Source organism: Erinaceus europaeus, chromosome 10 (genome assembly GCF_950295315.1).
Source record: "Erinaceus europaeus chromosome 10, mEriEur2.1, whole genome shotgun sequence".
Lineage (NCBI taxonomy): Eukaryota > Metazoa > Chordata > Mammalia > Eulipotyphla > Erinaceidae > Erinaceus > Erinaceus europaeus.
Genome location: NC_080171.1, coordinates 74251168 through 74267480, shown reverse-complemented (window position 1 = coordinate 74267480; position 16313 = coordinate 74251168). Strand labels below are relative to the sequence as shown.

The 16313-nt window shown below is 41.8% G+C and overlaps 1 protein-coding gene across 8 annotated transcripts in view; it reads right to left on the bottom strand.

Moving 5' to 3' along the window:
- Positions 1-16313, bottom strand: part of SMARCA2 (SWI/SNF related, matrix associated, actin dependent regulator of chromatin, subfamily a, member 2) — a 277308-nt gene that overhangs the window by 204304 nt on the left and 56691 nt on the right. For all 8 annotated transcript variants that reach the window (XR_009552039.1, XR_009552040.1, XM_060199759.1 and 5 more), the window contains exons 6-8: positions 11167-11293; positions 6827-7000; positions 5019-5192 (exon numbers count right to left, since the gene is read on the bottom strand). Coding sequence is in view for 6 of the 8 variants with exons in the window: in XM_060199759.1 (XP_060055742.1) it covers positions 5019-5192; positions 6827-7000; positions 11167-11293 (475 nt within the window). In the remaining 2 variants the exon portion in view is untranslated. The remainder of the gene's footprint in view (positions 1-5018; positions 5193-6826; positions 7001-11166; positions 11294-16313) is intronic.

The following is a 16313-nucleotide window of genomic DNA, read 5'->3' as shown; positions in this document are numbered from 1 at the left end:
GAGAGAGAGGGAAAGAGACACCACAGCACTTAAGCATCCCCCAGGACTGGAACCTGAGTGGTATACATGGCAAAGCACCTCACTGTCCAGATGCACTATCTTGAAGGCTCTCTTCTGGGTTTAACATGACGAAAAATGTGACAACACATCATGTGAAGTTCATCTCTGTGTCTTGGGATTTTTCAAATATGAACAAAAATATAAAGAAAGATGGATATGGTCTTGTATAACCAACACCAAGCAACAAAAACAAATTCATGGTAACACATCTCATTGTTACTCTCCCATCAATCCTAAGTTGGAAAGGTTCCCCTAGCCCCCATTTTTATTTGATAGGTTAGAGAGAGACTGAGAGGGAAGAGGGAGATAGGGAAGGTGAGAGATGGGGGCCAGGTAGTGGCATACCTAGTTAGGTGCTCACATTACAGTGTGCAAGGGCCTGGGCTCAAGTCCCTGCTCCCCACCTGCAGGGGGGGAAGCTTTACGAGTGGTGAAGCAGGGCTGCAGGGGTCTATCTCTATCCCTCTCTCACCTTTCCCTCTCAATTGCTCACTGTATCTGCACAATAATACATAAATAAAATTAACTTAAAAAGGAGAGAGAAAGATGCCTGCAGCACTGCTTCACCAATTGTGAAGCTCCCGTGCTGCAGGTGGGTACCGGGGACTAGAAGCTGGGTCCTTGCGCACTATAATGTGTGTGCTCCACTGGGTATGCCATTGATTGGAGGGTCTTGAAATCACACTCAAGACTTACTGAAGACATAATCCCCTTTCATTCCTAAGTTTTTCAAGATGTGCCTCCAAAGGCAGGGAGTCCAATAATTTGAAAAATCACTTCATAAGCTTAAAAGACAGAAAAGGCACAATTGGCGAAGAGGGCTTGATACATCCTGGTTCCTGATTACAGGCTCAGGTCACATCTGATATAGCTGAGCAGTTAAACAGACTCACCCCCCTCCAAATTTCCAGCTCTATGTCCTATTAAGCAACACTGTTAGGCAAAATGGAATAAGGGTAAGGTGGGGGTCAAGCCTTCTCAAGAGAAGTGATTTGCATATGTGTCCATGAAAGGGCATTGTAACAATATCATCCTGGAAGAACAATGGGGAATGGGAAGAAGCTGCAAAATCTCCAAGTAGCAGCTCCCCAACAGAAAAGTTTGGGCTCTTCTACCCCACAAAAGAAATAAACAGGCTGGAAGTATGGATTGACCTGCCAACGTCCACATCCAGCAGAGAAGCAATTACAGAAGCCAGAATTTCCACCTTCTGTGCCTGATAAAGAACTTTGGTCCATACTCCCAGAGGGGTAAATGTTAAGGGAAGATGGCCACAGGGCTATGTACCCCCATTCCACCAGAACCTGAAGCATCTGTCACCAAGAATCTTGTTTTTATACAATCAATGAAAGGGAAGTGAACATGGAAAACACCAGAGGAAGCCAGGCCCTGTTTCTCTTATCTGAGAGAGAAGTGGGAAAAAGAAGGATGCCTGAAAGTAATAATAGGTGTAGGTATGACTTAGAAAGGAAGTAAGGGGGGGGGGGCTGGGTGGTAGCGCAGCAGGTTAAGCGCACATGGTGCAAAGCTCAAGGATCGGCTTAAGGATCCGGTTCAAGCCCCCGGCTCCCCACCTGTAGGGGAGTTGCTTCACAGGTGGTGAAGCAGGTCTGCAGGTGTCTTTCTCTCCCTGTCTTCCCCTCTTCTAGATTTCTTTCTGTCCTATCCAACAACAACAGCAATAATAATAATAATAATAATAATAATAATAATAACAAAGATAAGCAACAAGGGCAACAAAAGGGGAAAAAAAGTCTCCAGGAGCAGTGGATTCGTAGTGCTGACACTGAGTCCCAGCGATAACCCTGGAGGCAAAAAAAAAAAAAAAAGACGAAGAAGAAGTGCCCCCACACCTATGGACATTTAATCTTTGACAAAGGGGCCCAGACTATTACATGGGGAAAGCAGAGTCTCTTCAACAAATGGTGTTGGAAACAATGGGTTGAAACATGCAGAAGAATGAAACTGAAACACTATATTCCACCAAATACAAAAGTAAATTCCTTTATGTATAAATGTAGATGTAGGCATAGATATATAATTATAAAGTCAGCCATACTTTTGACATTAAATAACTGCAGTTTCCAGTGGAGCAGATGGGACACAGAACTCTGGTGATGGGAACGGTGTGAAATTACACCCCTATTATCTTGTAACCTTGTAAATCAATATTAAATCACTAATAAAAAAATTTTTTTTTTTAAGAAAAAAAGTCTAAGGCGCCACTCGTTACATCGTCTGCCTCTTCCCTTAGTGTGGCTGCCACTCGGCCCATATATTTATAGGCACCTCAGACACTACTATGACTGATTGCTATGAGCTATGCTTGAGCTCACTTGAAGAAAGAGTGATTAAAAAAAAAAATCTAGTTTTTCTGCTATCTGCAGATCTCATCATTTAATTGCAGAAATTAATGATTTGCAAATGCCTAACCATTAGTGTCGAACCAATCTGTTTCTGAAGTTCTAATACAGTTTCCTCTTTCATGGAATCAGACAAATTTGGATGCTGATTGCTCAAATCACTATCGGATGGTCTCCCTAGCTTGATGGGAATCTCCCTGAACAGTCATTTCCCTTCCCCATACAAAAAGAGGAGGCAAGATAGAATGGCAACACCTAGTAGTTCTCAAAGAATAGGGTGTCTACCATCACTGTGAGGAAAGAGATTTTGGAGAATACCTGAGGAAGTCAGGCACTGTTACCCTTATCTGAGAGGAAGAGGAAGAGGGAAGGATAACTATGGGATGATTTCGCTCATGAGCAGAATATAGAAAATTAAAACACATGAACTTGAAAAAAGAATACACATATATATGCATATATGTGTATATATATTTATAGTCAATCCTTTTAAAACATTTTTAAATATTTATTTATTTATTCCCTTTTGTTGCCCTTGTTGTTTTATTGTTGAAGTCATTATTATTATTGATGTCATCGTTGTTGTTGGATAGGACAGAGAGAAATGGAGAGAGGAGGGAAGACAGAAAGGGGGAGAGAAAGAGACACCTGCAGACCTGTTTCACCACTTGTGAAGCGACTCCCCTGCAGGTGGGGAGCCAGGGGCTCAAACCAGGATCCTTACACCGATCCGTGCACTTACCCCGCTGCAGTACCGCCCAACTCCCACAGTCAATCTTTAACTATGAGCATGTGAGAACCATGTTGGTTACCAGTGTATGAGTGTGGTGGGGTGTGCACAGAACTTTGGTGGTGGTGGGAGCGGTGTAGAAGTATGGCTCTATTATCTTACAATCTTGTAAATCATTATTAAATCACTCATGAAATTATACAAAAATAAAGCAAAAAAATTGTAAGAAATTAAAAAAATAAAATAGGATATTTATGGGGGGGGTGGTATAGCATAATGATTATGCAGAAAGACCTTCATGCTTCAGGCTCTAAAGTCCTAGGTTCAATCCCCAGTACCACCACAAGACAGAGCTGAGCAGCGCTCTGGTAAATATAAGTAAAATAATAAAATAGAGTGTTTACTCACCAGAATAACAACAAAGCACAAAGGAAAATAATGTGCAAACCATACAGTCAGCAAGAAATACAGTGTCACATGGAAATTTCTAGGGACGTAATTATGGGCTAAAGCCACTGATTTTATCTCCATCCAGAATTTGGGCAAAAGGCCCCAGACAGAGTCTGCAGGTCATTATTGATAATAGGCACTTTTCTAAAATCCACGGTGTACTGTGAGGTCAGTTGCAAAGATAAATGATCAATAAACCCAGATGCGCAGGCCAATGATATAAAAAAAAAAAAATCCTGTCTGTGTTTATAGATCCATTAAAAAATGACTGTGCAAATCCAACAATCCAGGAATAGCCCTTGACAGTACTGGGGCGCTCACCAAAAAGGGACCATTTCGGAAGCAGCTTAAAAATCACCTTTTATGGGAGTCAGGCAGTAGCGCAGCGGGTTAAGCACACGTGGCGCAAAGCGCAAGCACCGGGTAAAGATCCCAGTTCGAGCCCCTGGCTCCCCACTGCAGGGGAGTCACTTCACAGCCAGTGAAGCAGGTCTGCAGGTGTCTATCTTTCTCTCCCCCTCTACGTCTTCTACTCTTTCCATTTCTCTCTCTCCTATCCTATAATGATGACAACAACAATAATAACTACAACAACAATAAAAAACAACAAGGGCAACAAAAGGAAAAATAAATAAGTATAAAAAAACCTAAAAAATAAAAAAAAAATCACCTTTTACATGGAAAGAGAAAAATATTTTCCAGGGAAATAATGAATAAACATACCAAAGGCTTCCAGAAAGAGAACTTCGGAGAGCTAAGACACAACCTAATGAACTATTCATTCACAACGTGTGTCATGAGTCTCAAAGAAGAAATTGTCTTCACAAAACTGCTATTGCCATCTTTCCAGACTATCAGAACTTCAGTAAAATAGAGGTGCTGTCTACATGGCAGAAGCTATCATCTAAATGGCACTCCCACCCAAGGACACAGATACTGTGATCATAATTTGTAGCCTTAGCTTTGTGGCATGCATTATGTGGGAAAGAGAAGATATTTACATCCTCTCCACATGAAGTTCAAAGAAAAGTGTTAATATATTTGGTCAACAGCTTTTGTTTTCTTCTCCCAATACACCATCTTTAATATTCTCACTAACAGAGCCAGGCAGTTGGGCACCTGCTAGAAGGCATATGCTACCATACATAAGGACCTGGGTTTAAGTCCCTGGTCTCCACTTGCAAGGGGAAGCTTCAGGAATGGTGAAGTAGTGCTACAGAGGAATGGTGAAGTAGTGCTACAGATGTCTCTCTTCCCCTCCCCCTCTTCCTCCCTATTTCTCTGTAAAAAGGAAAAAAAAAAAAAAGAAAAGAAAAGTAAAACAACTAAATAACTCTTTAAAAAGAAAACATTCTCCGAGAGGCAGGAGCATCCTTTTTCTGGCTTCCTCTGGGGCCTGGGAGGGGACCACTTACCATCAGTCGCCGCATTCTCTCCTTTTCAATCCTCTCTGTTTCTTTCTTCTGTTCCCTTTCGGTGTTAGCATGCCAGGTCGCCACTGCCTTGGAAAGCTTCTGGATCTTCCCAGCCACGGAACGGTGGTATTCCTTAAAGTCCTTTGCATGTTGTAGAATACTGTTTAGGTATTCCTAAAGGAACCAAAGAGAGGAGAGAGAAGGGACATCTGAATCTACTTTGCAACATCTTCAGCATTTCAGTGTGATGCCAGGCAACTGTCACTGTGCACATAAAGGAAGAAGACTACATCAACTTTGGGATCGGTGTGCTGGTGTGTCTCTGGGGCAGGGATAGTGGGTAGAATGCTGATGGGAAAAAAGACCTTTCAAAGACTGTGTGGGTGCAGTGTGTGGAAGAGAAGCCTCCGAGGTCTTGAGGGTATAGCCACGTGCAGTTGAGGAGATCCAAGGCCTAGAGAGTTCTGTGAAATGACAGAGAGGAAATTTAAACCCAACTGCTCCCAAAGAACCCCCAGGGAGACCCTGTATTTCCAGAGAGAATAATGTCAGCAAAGCAATATTTCTTCTACTCTCCCTTGAATACCTGAGAACTGCAAATTGGAACTACGTTTATATGAAGCTAAAAATTGCCACCCATAATTCAGACCCAGTTTTCAAATAAGGAAGTGTGTATTGAGTTTTACACCGAAAGTTAACTTTAAAAACCAAACAAACAAAAACAAAAACAAAGCTCAGCTGAGTACTAAATTGAGTGCAGAGAAAACCAAGTTTGTGGGATTATGACCCGACATCAAAATATTTCAAAACACCTAGAAAGGAGTGTTTTAAAGTATTTGTCCTTGTGTTATGTCTAGCTGGGTTCACTGATGAGCCCACAAAACTTTCTCTATGTATTTTTTTTAATGTTTTGTTTATTTGTATTTGATAGGACAAAGAGAAACAGAGTGGAAGGTGGGGCAGAGAGAGAAAGAGAAAGACAACTGCAGACCTGCTTCACCACTCGTGAAGCTTCCCCTTAACAGATGGGTACCTGGGGCTTGAACCTAGGTCCTTGCACATTATTGTCATAAAGATAACTGCTCTCAAACTCCCTCTTCCTAGGATTTTACCCTAGGAACCCTGCCTATGCCCTTCCCATAGGACTGTGAATTAAGAAAGCACACCCTTTTGTGTGGCCTGACTGCATGAGCTCCACAGAACCTTTGAGTTCTAAGGTGACCCACACCACCCAGAGTGGTCTGCGTTTCAGCCCTTCTGGCCCATCCTGTGACTTAGGTTGCCATCTTTGACAAATTTCTGGCCCAGGCTAGGGAGATAGTATAATGGTTCTGCAAAAAGCTCTCACGCCTGAGGCTCAGTCCTCAGCACCACCATCATCAGGCAGATGTGAACAGCGCTCTGGGGAAAATAATAATGATGATGATAATCATAATAGGGCTGAAGAGATAGCATAGTGGTTCTGCAAAAAGACTTTCTTGCCCGAGGCTCTGAGGACCCAGTTTCAATCTCCAGTACCACCATCAGCCAGAGCTGAGCAGTGTCTGGTCTTAAAAATAACAACCCAGGCCTAAGTCTCTGATGTTTCTTTTCTTTTCTCAATTTGTTTCTTTCTTCTTTCCCACTCTTTTTCATATATATACATATATATATATTATTATTATTATTATCACTGGGGCTTCAGTCACTCCAGGCTGAGTTTTCCAGACAATAAGATAGAGATCAGAGAGAGAAAGACACTGCACAGCGTTTTTCAATGAAGTGAGAGTCAGGCTGGAGCCTGGCTGGTGTGTGGGACCACCCAGTACCTGGTGCTTCTGCCGCCGCTTCCTCTCCTGCTCAATCTTCTGCTGCTTCTCCAGTTTCTCGGTCATACGTGCCTCCCGTAGGGTTTGGCGTTTGCTGCGCTTGTAGGCCTTGGAGTTGAGGGCCGTCTCCAGGGTCGTGTCTCTCCGCATGCAGGCCACCACCTCCTGCCTCAGCTGACAAGAAGGGTGCAGTGGTTAGAGCACTTCCCATCCACCACCACCCCACCTCCAAAGTGAAGGCCAGTTCCCTGAGCCTGGCTGAGGGGTGGCTTGGAAACACTGCACCTTTCACTCCTGCCATTTTTTCCCCCTTTGCCTCCAGTTGCTGGGTCTATGAACCCACTGCTTCTGGCTGCTTTTCTTTTCTTTTCTTTTTTTTAAGGACAGACAGAAGTTGAGAGAGGAGGTTAGATAGAGAAAGGGAGAGAAAGACATCTGCAGACCTGCTGAAACGACAGCCCTGCAGGTGGGGAGCTATAGGCTCGAACCAGGATCCTTGAATGGGTCCCTGAGCTTCATACTATGTGCGTGTGCTTAACCCAGTGCACCACTGCCCGACCCCTGCTCCTGACTTTTTAATAAATGAAGGGATTAAAACCCTCCGAAATCAATGTAGTGCTTTAAAATTTTTTTCTTTGTTTTTATTATTTTATTTCACTTTATTTAACCAGAACACTTATCCTCTCTGGCTTATGGTGGGATTGAACCTGGGACTTTGGGACCTCAGGTATGGAATAGCTTTTTTTTTAAAATTTCTTTATTGGGGAATTCATGTTTTATAGTTGATAATAAGTACAACAGCTTGTACATGCATAACATTTTCCAGTTTTCCATATAACAATACAACCCCCACTAGGTCCTCCTCTGCCATCATGTTCCAGGACCTGAACCCTCCCCCCTCCAACCCCAGAGTCTTTTACTTTGGTTCAATACACCAACTCCAGTCCAAGTTCTGCTTAGTGTTTTCCCTTCTGATCTTGTTTTTCAGCTTCTGCCTATGAGTGAGGTCATCCCATATTCATCCTTCTCTTTCTGACTTATCTCACACTTAACATGATTGCCTCCCAGTTTATCACTGAGACTTGGTGCAGGCACTATGACCCCACTGCTGCTTGCGGCCTTTTTTATTTTTTAATTTTTCTATTTTATTGGACATGACAGACAGAAATTGAATTGAGAGAGGAGGGGAAGAAGGGGAAGGTGAAAGACAGACACTTGCAGAACTGCTTTGCTGCTTGTGAAGCAACCCCTCTGTAGATGGAGAGCAGGGGCTTGAACCTGGATTCTTGCACGGTCCCTGGCAACTAACCAAATGCAGCACCAGCTGCCTCCCCTCACCCCCCCCCCCGATTAATTTAGATTTAAAAGAGCAATGATAATGTCTGAATAAAGGAGGGGGAAAGTAGAGGTTGTCTGTCCTGGCTTGTAAATGAATGAAATCATTTACTTAATGATGTTCCATTTTTAATTTCATCTATTTAGTAGGGCAGAGAAAAGTGGACAAGGGCTAGGGAAGGCAGAGACACAGTACTGCTGCACCATTCATGAGGCTTCTCCCCTGCAGATGGAGGTTGGGGGCTTGAACCCAGGTCCTTGCATATGGTAACGTGCTCTCAACCAAATGTACCACTACCTGGCCACTTAATATTTTCTTTTTAAAAAGATGTATTTAATAATAAGAGAAAGAGAGAGAGAAGAGAGAGAGAAAAAAATACCAGAGCATCACTCTGGCACAGGCAATACCAGGGATTAAACCTAGGACTTCATGCTTGAGTGCTCAAAGTTTATCCACTGTGCTGCTTCCCAGGCTATCAGGCTATCTATTCAATAATTCTAATAGTGGCCCAGTACTCTCAAACATGAGGTCCTGTGTACAATATGCACATATGCTACATTGGTGCTCTGGTTCTGGTTCTCTCCTTCTCTTTCCTCTTTTCTCAAAAATAAAGAAATACATATTATGATATAAAGAAGGTGAATTATCTTAATGTCTCAAAACTTTCACCTATTTAAAATATCATAATAACATTCTGCTTGTGCTTAAATGTCACCTTTAATGATGCTCTGTGAAAAAAAAAGATACATGAATTTCCTATTCATATGTAATAACTGCAGAGACTTCAACAAGGTTAATTCAGCCTCTCACAGAAGAGATAGGAAATGCTACTCCTGACTAGTTCCTCCCACTCCTAACAATAATACTCTTTATCAGAGAGCAATGAGAGTAAAGCATAATGAATATAATCTTATACATGAAAACATGGCTGGTTAACTTTCATTTTTTAAATGTATTATTGCATAGAGACAGAGAATTTAAGACAATTGCAGCCCTGTTTTATCACTTGTGAAGCTTTCCTCCTGCAGGTGGAAACCAGGGGCTTGAACCTAGTCCCTTACGCACTCTAATGTGAACACTTAACCAGGTGTGTCACGGCCTGGACCTATTAAATTTTTTCTAACAACATTTTAACAAATACCAACAATGTGTTTTATAAAAGTACCCAGGAGAAAGAAGTAAATGAAACTTGGAGATATTATTTTTTTCATTTTTAAAAAAATCTATGTTCTAGACCAGGGAGATAGCATAATGGTTCTGCAAGAGACTTTCCTGCTTGAGGCTCTGAGGCCAGGTTTAATCCCTGGCAGTACCACCTATCAGAGTTGTATAGTGCTCTGGTGTCTCTCTCTTTCTCTCTCTTTCTCTTTTTATCTTTCATTAAAAATAAAGGGAGCAGCAGTGGTACAAGGAGCTGGGCAATGATGCCACCTGGTTGGGCATGCACACATTACCATATGCAGGGCCTGGGTTCAAGCAGTGCTGTAGGTGTCTCTTTCTCTCTCCCTATCTCCCACTCCTCTCTCAATTCCTGTCCCTATTCAAAAAATAAAGTATTTAAAATCCTGTCTTCCCCTTCCCTCTCAACTTCTGTCTCTACCCAATAAATAGTAAATAAAATATTTTTAAAAAATAAAGTACACTTAAAAAAAAATCTAAGTTCTACTCTAATCTCACAAAACTATAGCCCAGTAGTACTTGGGATATCACAGTCAGGATGGTAAATCTACTTTGGAGTTCATATGACAATAGCAAGTGGGATGGCCTTGTGATTTTAGTTACATTCTTTAACAGAACAAGTCAGGCAATTCAATCCCTCAAAACTGCTTTTCATTCATTAATAATTCATTGTGTATGCCCTGAGATCTTAAACCAAACAAACCCATCTGACTGGCAGTGAAGCGTTCCTTTTTCCCTTTGGCTAAGGGAGACTGTCTGCAGCAGGAGGCCTCACCTTTTGGGCCAAGGAGGCACAACCCAACCAAGTGCAAATTGGTCCTACTTCATGCCGGTGGTCTCCTGCTGGTTTGGTAATTACAAAATAGATCACTCTGCTAGCATATGGTAATCAGTGACCACAAAAACCTGCAGTGAGAACAATGATTCACTAGTGAGACAATACATTGATCCGGTGTGATCAAATAAATACTCCAGGTTTAGGTTTTGATGAGTGGTCCACAGCTACACAACCCTTTTGTGTATTTCTACACAACCCTTTTATGTGTTACTACATATGCCTCTCATAGTTGCTGAAATTACTTTCATGGTCACAACTAGGGTTTTCCGTGTGTGTGTGTGTGTGTGTGTGTGTGTGTGTGTGTGTGTGTGTGTGTGTGTAAAAACCATCTCATCTACCTTCCTGTTTTTCTTTGGAATCATAAAGGCAGACCTGAGTTGTCCTATTTGTTTTCAAGGCTTCATGAGTAGTAACAAAATACCCTAACTCTGACTTCGTAGGGCACAACGCTGGAGGATATGCAGAAGAGAAAGAGAGAATTATGAGGAGTCTTCATTACTTTTAGCTCTGTGCCACCTTTCTTAAAAAAAAAATAAAAGCACACTGCTTTACTGAGTTTACATTTCTTTTTTTTTTTAATTTTTTAAAAAATATTTATTTTATTTATTTATTCCCTTTTGTTGCCTTGTTTGTTTTTTTTATTGTTGTAGTTATTATTGTGGTTGTCGTTGTTGTTGGATAGGACAGAGAGAAATGGAGAGAGGAGGGGAAGACAGAGAGGAGGAGAGAAAGATAGACACCTGCAGACCTGCTTCACCGCCTGTGAAGCGACTCCCCTGCAGGTGGGGAGCCGGGGTTCGAACCAGGATCCTTATGCCGGTCCTTGTGCTTTGCACCACCTGCGCTTAACCCACTGCGCTACAGCCCGACTCCCGAGTTTACATCTTTCCTACAATATTGAATAGACCTTGGGAAACTCACAAATCACACTCTTAAACAATTACATTTATTTCCTACTCCTCCGATCCGCTGGGGAAAAGGTATTACCTGACGCTGGAAATTGAGTAGTCGGAGCGCCTTCAGTTCCACGGTGGCTTTCGTTCGTAAATCTGGTGGCAGGGAGCCAGGGAGATTTTCCAGTTCTTGGATCCTGTGAGCTATACGAGCCTGAAGTCTAAAGAGGAGGTAATAAAACAGGCAGGGGAGGTAAGAAGGTATGTTACAATTTAGTCTTTATTTTTTTAATTGGAGGGGGATTAATGGTTTACGGTAAATACAATTGTTGGCACGTGTGAAATTTCTCAGGTTTCTGCAAAACACTCTCACCCTCAGCCTAGGCTCTCCTCCACCATCAGGCACCAGGACTTGAAAGATACCCCCCTGCCCTTTTCCTCCAGAGTCCTTTACTTCAGTGCAAGACACCAACCCCAGTCTAAGTTCTGCTTTGTGTTTCCCCTTTCTGTTATTTCTCAACTTTTGTCCATGAGTGAGATCATACCATATTCATCCTTATCTTTCTGGCTTATCACTTAACATGATTCCTTCAAGCTCCATCCAAGATGGGGTGAAAAGAGTGAATTGATCATTGTTAATAGCTGAATAATATATATGCCACAAGTTTGTCAGCCACTTATCTGTTCAACCCCTGTGAAAAGCAGTCTGGATAACTCTCAGGAAGGCTATCCTACGACCCAGCAATTCCTCTCCTGGGGATATATCCTAAGGAACCAAACTCACTCATCCAAAAAGATCTGTGTACATCTATATTCATAGTAGCACAAGTTGTAATAGCTCAAACCTGGAAGCAACTCAGGCATCTAACTTAGTCCTTAATGATGAACAATGGCCTTCTACCAGGGAAAAATGCTGATAGCAGACTTTGGGTGCCCAATTTGATTTTTGGATTTCAAGAAGAGAAGAGCTACCTTTACAGGAAAAGCAGAGAGGTGCTGTGGGTTCCCTAATAACACTGCAGTCTCTTCCATCACCTATCCCCAACAGCCAGGAAAGGAGGCTCGGAACACATTGAGGAGGAAACTCAGAGGCCATCGCTCACCCTGCACAGACTGAGTAAGAGAGAGAGAGGGAGGCAGGACAAGCTGACTAGCTTCTGAAAGTCCTGCCTGGCAAGTCCAGATCTGAGACAAGGTTTTTCTTTCTAGCTTTGAGCTACAGATCTGCCAAGAGGCTGATGACGAAGAAGGCTGTCAGGGCTGAGTGAACGAGAGCAGTGTTAGAAGTTAGCCCACCCGAAACACTCTGAGCAAGCCCTGCCAACCACATCCACTTCCTCTGCCAGTCGTGCTGACTTAAGAAAAGGCAAATGAGGCATTTTGCAAAACTAGGTCTGGGACAGCAGCAAGTTTTTTTTTTTTTTAAACTAAGAATTTCTAGAAAAGGATTGCTGGGGATTCTTTTTTTAGGCACCAGTAAAGATGTATCTGCAAGATTTGCCCCTAATAAAAGCAAACTGAAAAAAGACACCTCACTTTCTTTCTTTGCTCATTTGGGCTATTACTTTTTTTTTTTTTTTTTTTTATTTCCACCAGGGTTAATGCTGGGGCTCAGTGCCTACATGACTATTGCACCACTTCTGGTGGTCATCTGTCTTTTTTTTTGTTTTGGATAGAGACAGAGAAATTGGGGGGGGGGAGCAGAGAGAGAAAGAGACACCTGCAGCCCTGCTTCACAACTAGTGAAGCTTCCCCCCTGCAAGTGGGAACCAGGTACTTGAACAGGGGCCCTTGCGCATGGTAAGAGTGCACACTAGGCACACCACCTGGTCTTCAGTTACTATTACCTATGCCCATATAAACTGGCTTCAGTGTTCACCTGTTCTTACAAATAGTTGAATGGCATCCTGATCTATCTTTGCATATTTGGATTCAAACTGTCTTAAACAGGCTTCAACAAGGAAGGATCATAGTAAAAATGGAAATACATTCACGCTGACTGCACCAAGGTGAGTTTAATACACAATCTTCTCATACTGATACATGCACATGTCTACAAGCAAAGTGCCATAATGGTTCCATGTTTACTGATGAGGACACAGAAGCCAAGAGAAATGAAAAAACATGTAGACTTCATGGCACTACTAAAAGCAGTGAGGGAAGAAGCATGATGGCTCCATTTGCCTAACACTCAAACCACAGCCAATGACACTGTCAATAATTCAAGCTCATTTTCTGAGAAACTTCCCAGATGTCAACTATAGGTGCTGATAATTAAAAGATTCTGTTAAAACTTAATATGACCATTCATATGCTAGTCTCTATGACTCTGCATCAAACTAAGTAAGGCCTTTTATCACTTCAGTGCTATGAAATTTTCTCATATTTCCTACAAATCAAATATTAAAATGAGTACTTAAGAAAAAAAAACACTTAAGAGTCATAATCCTTGGGAGAGAAATAACATGTCATCTTTTCCAAAAATTTACTGTAGAGAAAATAACACATTTCATTGACTTCACTGAAAATAATATTATGACAGTTCCATGTTATTTAATATGTATGAAATTATTTTTAATTTACCAAATGATGTCTCATCAAAATGTGTTATTACCACTGTTAACATTATTAACATGCTTTTATTTCAGTTCTGCATACCAACATATACTTTTGAACGGTCTCGTTGTGCAGCAGACTATAGACCTGTAAGTTCAATAACAATAACAATCTTTGATCATTTTGTTCTCTAGGTAGCAGGTCCTACCAGCTTTCTTCCACATCCCTCTTATTCTTCGATGCCCTTGATATTGCCATCACGGTTTTTAAGTGTTCACTGTAACACACATTGTCTTTGTTCATTTAATCCAATGTCTTCACTATCTATGTAGCCAATAAAATTTTTTTTGGCTCTATATGTTAACTCTTTTTCAGCCATCAGGTTCCAGATGCTAACATGATGCCAATTGGTGGGGCAGACAACCCCACCAATGTGTCCTAGAGCTCCACTTCCCCAGAACCCCAACCCACTAGGGAAAGAGAGAGACAGACTGGGAGTATGGATCGACCTGTCAGCCCATGTTCAGCGGGGAAGCAATTACAGAAGCCAGACCTTCCACCTTCTGCACCCCATAATGACCCTGGGCCCATGCTCCCAGAGGGATAAAGAATAGAAAAGCTATCAAGGGAGGGCATGGGATACGGAGTTCTGGTGGTATATACTGTGTGGAGTTGTACCCCTATTATCCTATGGTTTTTATCAGTGTTTCCTTTTTATAAATAAAAAATTTAAAAAATTTTCCAAATAAGCTGATGCTACAATTTAAGGTGTAGGACGTTAAAAGAAAAAGCTATTATGAAAATTTTCACATATGTACATTTAAAGGAAGAAACTAAATGGAAATAATTCTGCTTTTCCAGGAATGAAGTCCCACTCCTGGAAAACTAAGTATGCAATGTGGGTGAGGTGATGGTCAGATTTAGTGGGCTCTAGATTTAAGCAGACCTCACTCACTGAGGCTTCTTGAACTCAAACCAGCCCTTGGCACAGCTCTCTTTGAAGAAGTGGGTCAGGCACTGAACTAGTAGCATAGCAGTGCTTTCCTTAATCTTCTAAAGGACACTAGATCCAGTACTAAATAATCCCGGGATAGTAGGCCAGTGGAGAGATTAAGTCACACAGAATCGAGAGGAACAGAATTGGAGATGAGGGAGAGGAGGTTGGAGGGAAGAGAAGGGACTTGGGGGGGGGGGACATTAAGTGACAGAGATGTTGCAGTGGATCGTGAAGTGACTATTTCTTCAAAGAGTCCAGCAATACATCAGTGCACAAAAAGATTCTTTTGTATAAGGGAGATAAGATGCCCAAAGTGGAAGCCCCAGGAGGAGAGGAAGGGGGCAGTTTCCACAGTGAAATTATACACATTCCCTTCTGCACATGGCAGGGTGGGCAAGCAAAGGTATAGGAAGGGCTTCAACAGAGAAATCTCTCACCCTTCTGTTGTTGCTGTTCATTAATAGAAATCTCCATGTTAAATAATACTCTTCTGCAGACAATTTCATCCTCTTGTCAATGGTATTCAGCAGGTAGTCTGATAAAGATATTCAGGATTCGAAACTTCCCGAAACAACAACAGATGTAATACCATATAACTGTAGGAGGCTCATTTAGTGTCCTCGTGAGCACAGAAAATGGAAGCGGAATTAGGTCACTCAGGTTTTTCATACAAATTGCACAGTAAATCAAGAGGGGTTACTGTTCTGGCAAGGAAAAAGAAGTTCCATTAAAGGCAACAGATATTTGTTCAGGTCCAGAGGAGAACTTTATGATTCCTGTAGGCGAGTTATTTGAACAGAAAATGACACAGGGACATTTTGTTCCTTCAAGGAACTGAGTGACACTTTTAAAAAGGAGAGAGTGACTCTTCACAGCTCTGCTGATAAAAAAAATGACCCTATGTAATTTTTGAGAGGAAATTTTCAGAGCCGCAGTGGAGAGAGAGTAGGGCAGGATAAAAACGAAAACAACACGGTAAGGAGACTGTGCTTGCCTCCAGAAGTCAGGAGAATGGATGGCTGCTGTTTTCACACTGACATCTGCCTTGCCATCCAAGAAGGCTGACATAATCAAAAACTGTGCTTCTCAGGTAAATTCCTTGGAATGTGAGCTATGTCACTTGGGCAGATGTTTGTGGAATGAGTTTATGGGCTCAGATGACAATTTCTATGGCAGTGTTGAGCAAACACCCAAGCTAACTGGGAGAAATACAGTTAGACAAGCTAAGGGGGGTGAGGGGGTTGGGAAGGCCTAGAAATATTTCTCTGACACTACAGAGAAAGGCAAGGGGTCTATCACAAAGGGTCTATCACAGAGAAAGATAGTTAAAAAGGCAAGATGCAATGTAAATGGAAACAAATATGATTTAACTAGAGAGCTTCTACGAATCTGAGACTGAGTGTTCTTAGGCAGAAACCTATGCTATTACTGAATAAAGGTCCATTTGTCAAAATTTTGGTTTTATGATGAGCAAAGAAAAGCAGCCAAGAGACTTAAAAATTTATGATTCTCACTATTCCAATTCCATGCACTCTTCATAGACAAGGTAAATTGATATTACAACGGTCAAAAAGAAATTAACGTCTACTAAAGAATTTCTGGCAGATGACTTTTGCTGAAACTCAGTCTATGAAACTGTCAGAGACTTTTTTTTTTCTTTTGACCTTATTCAACTTCTCAATATGATG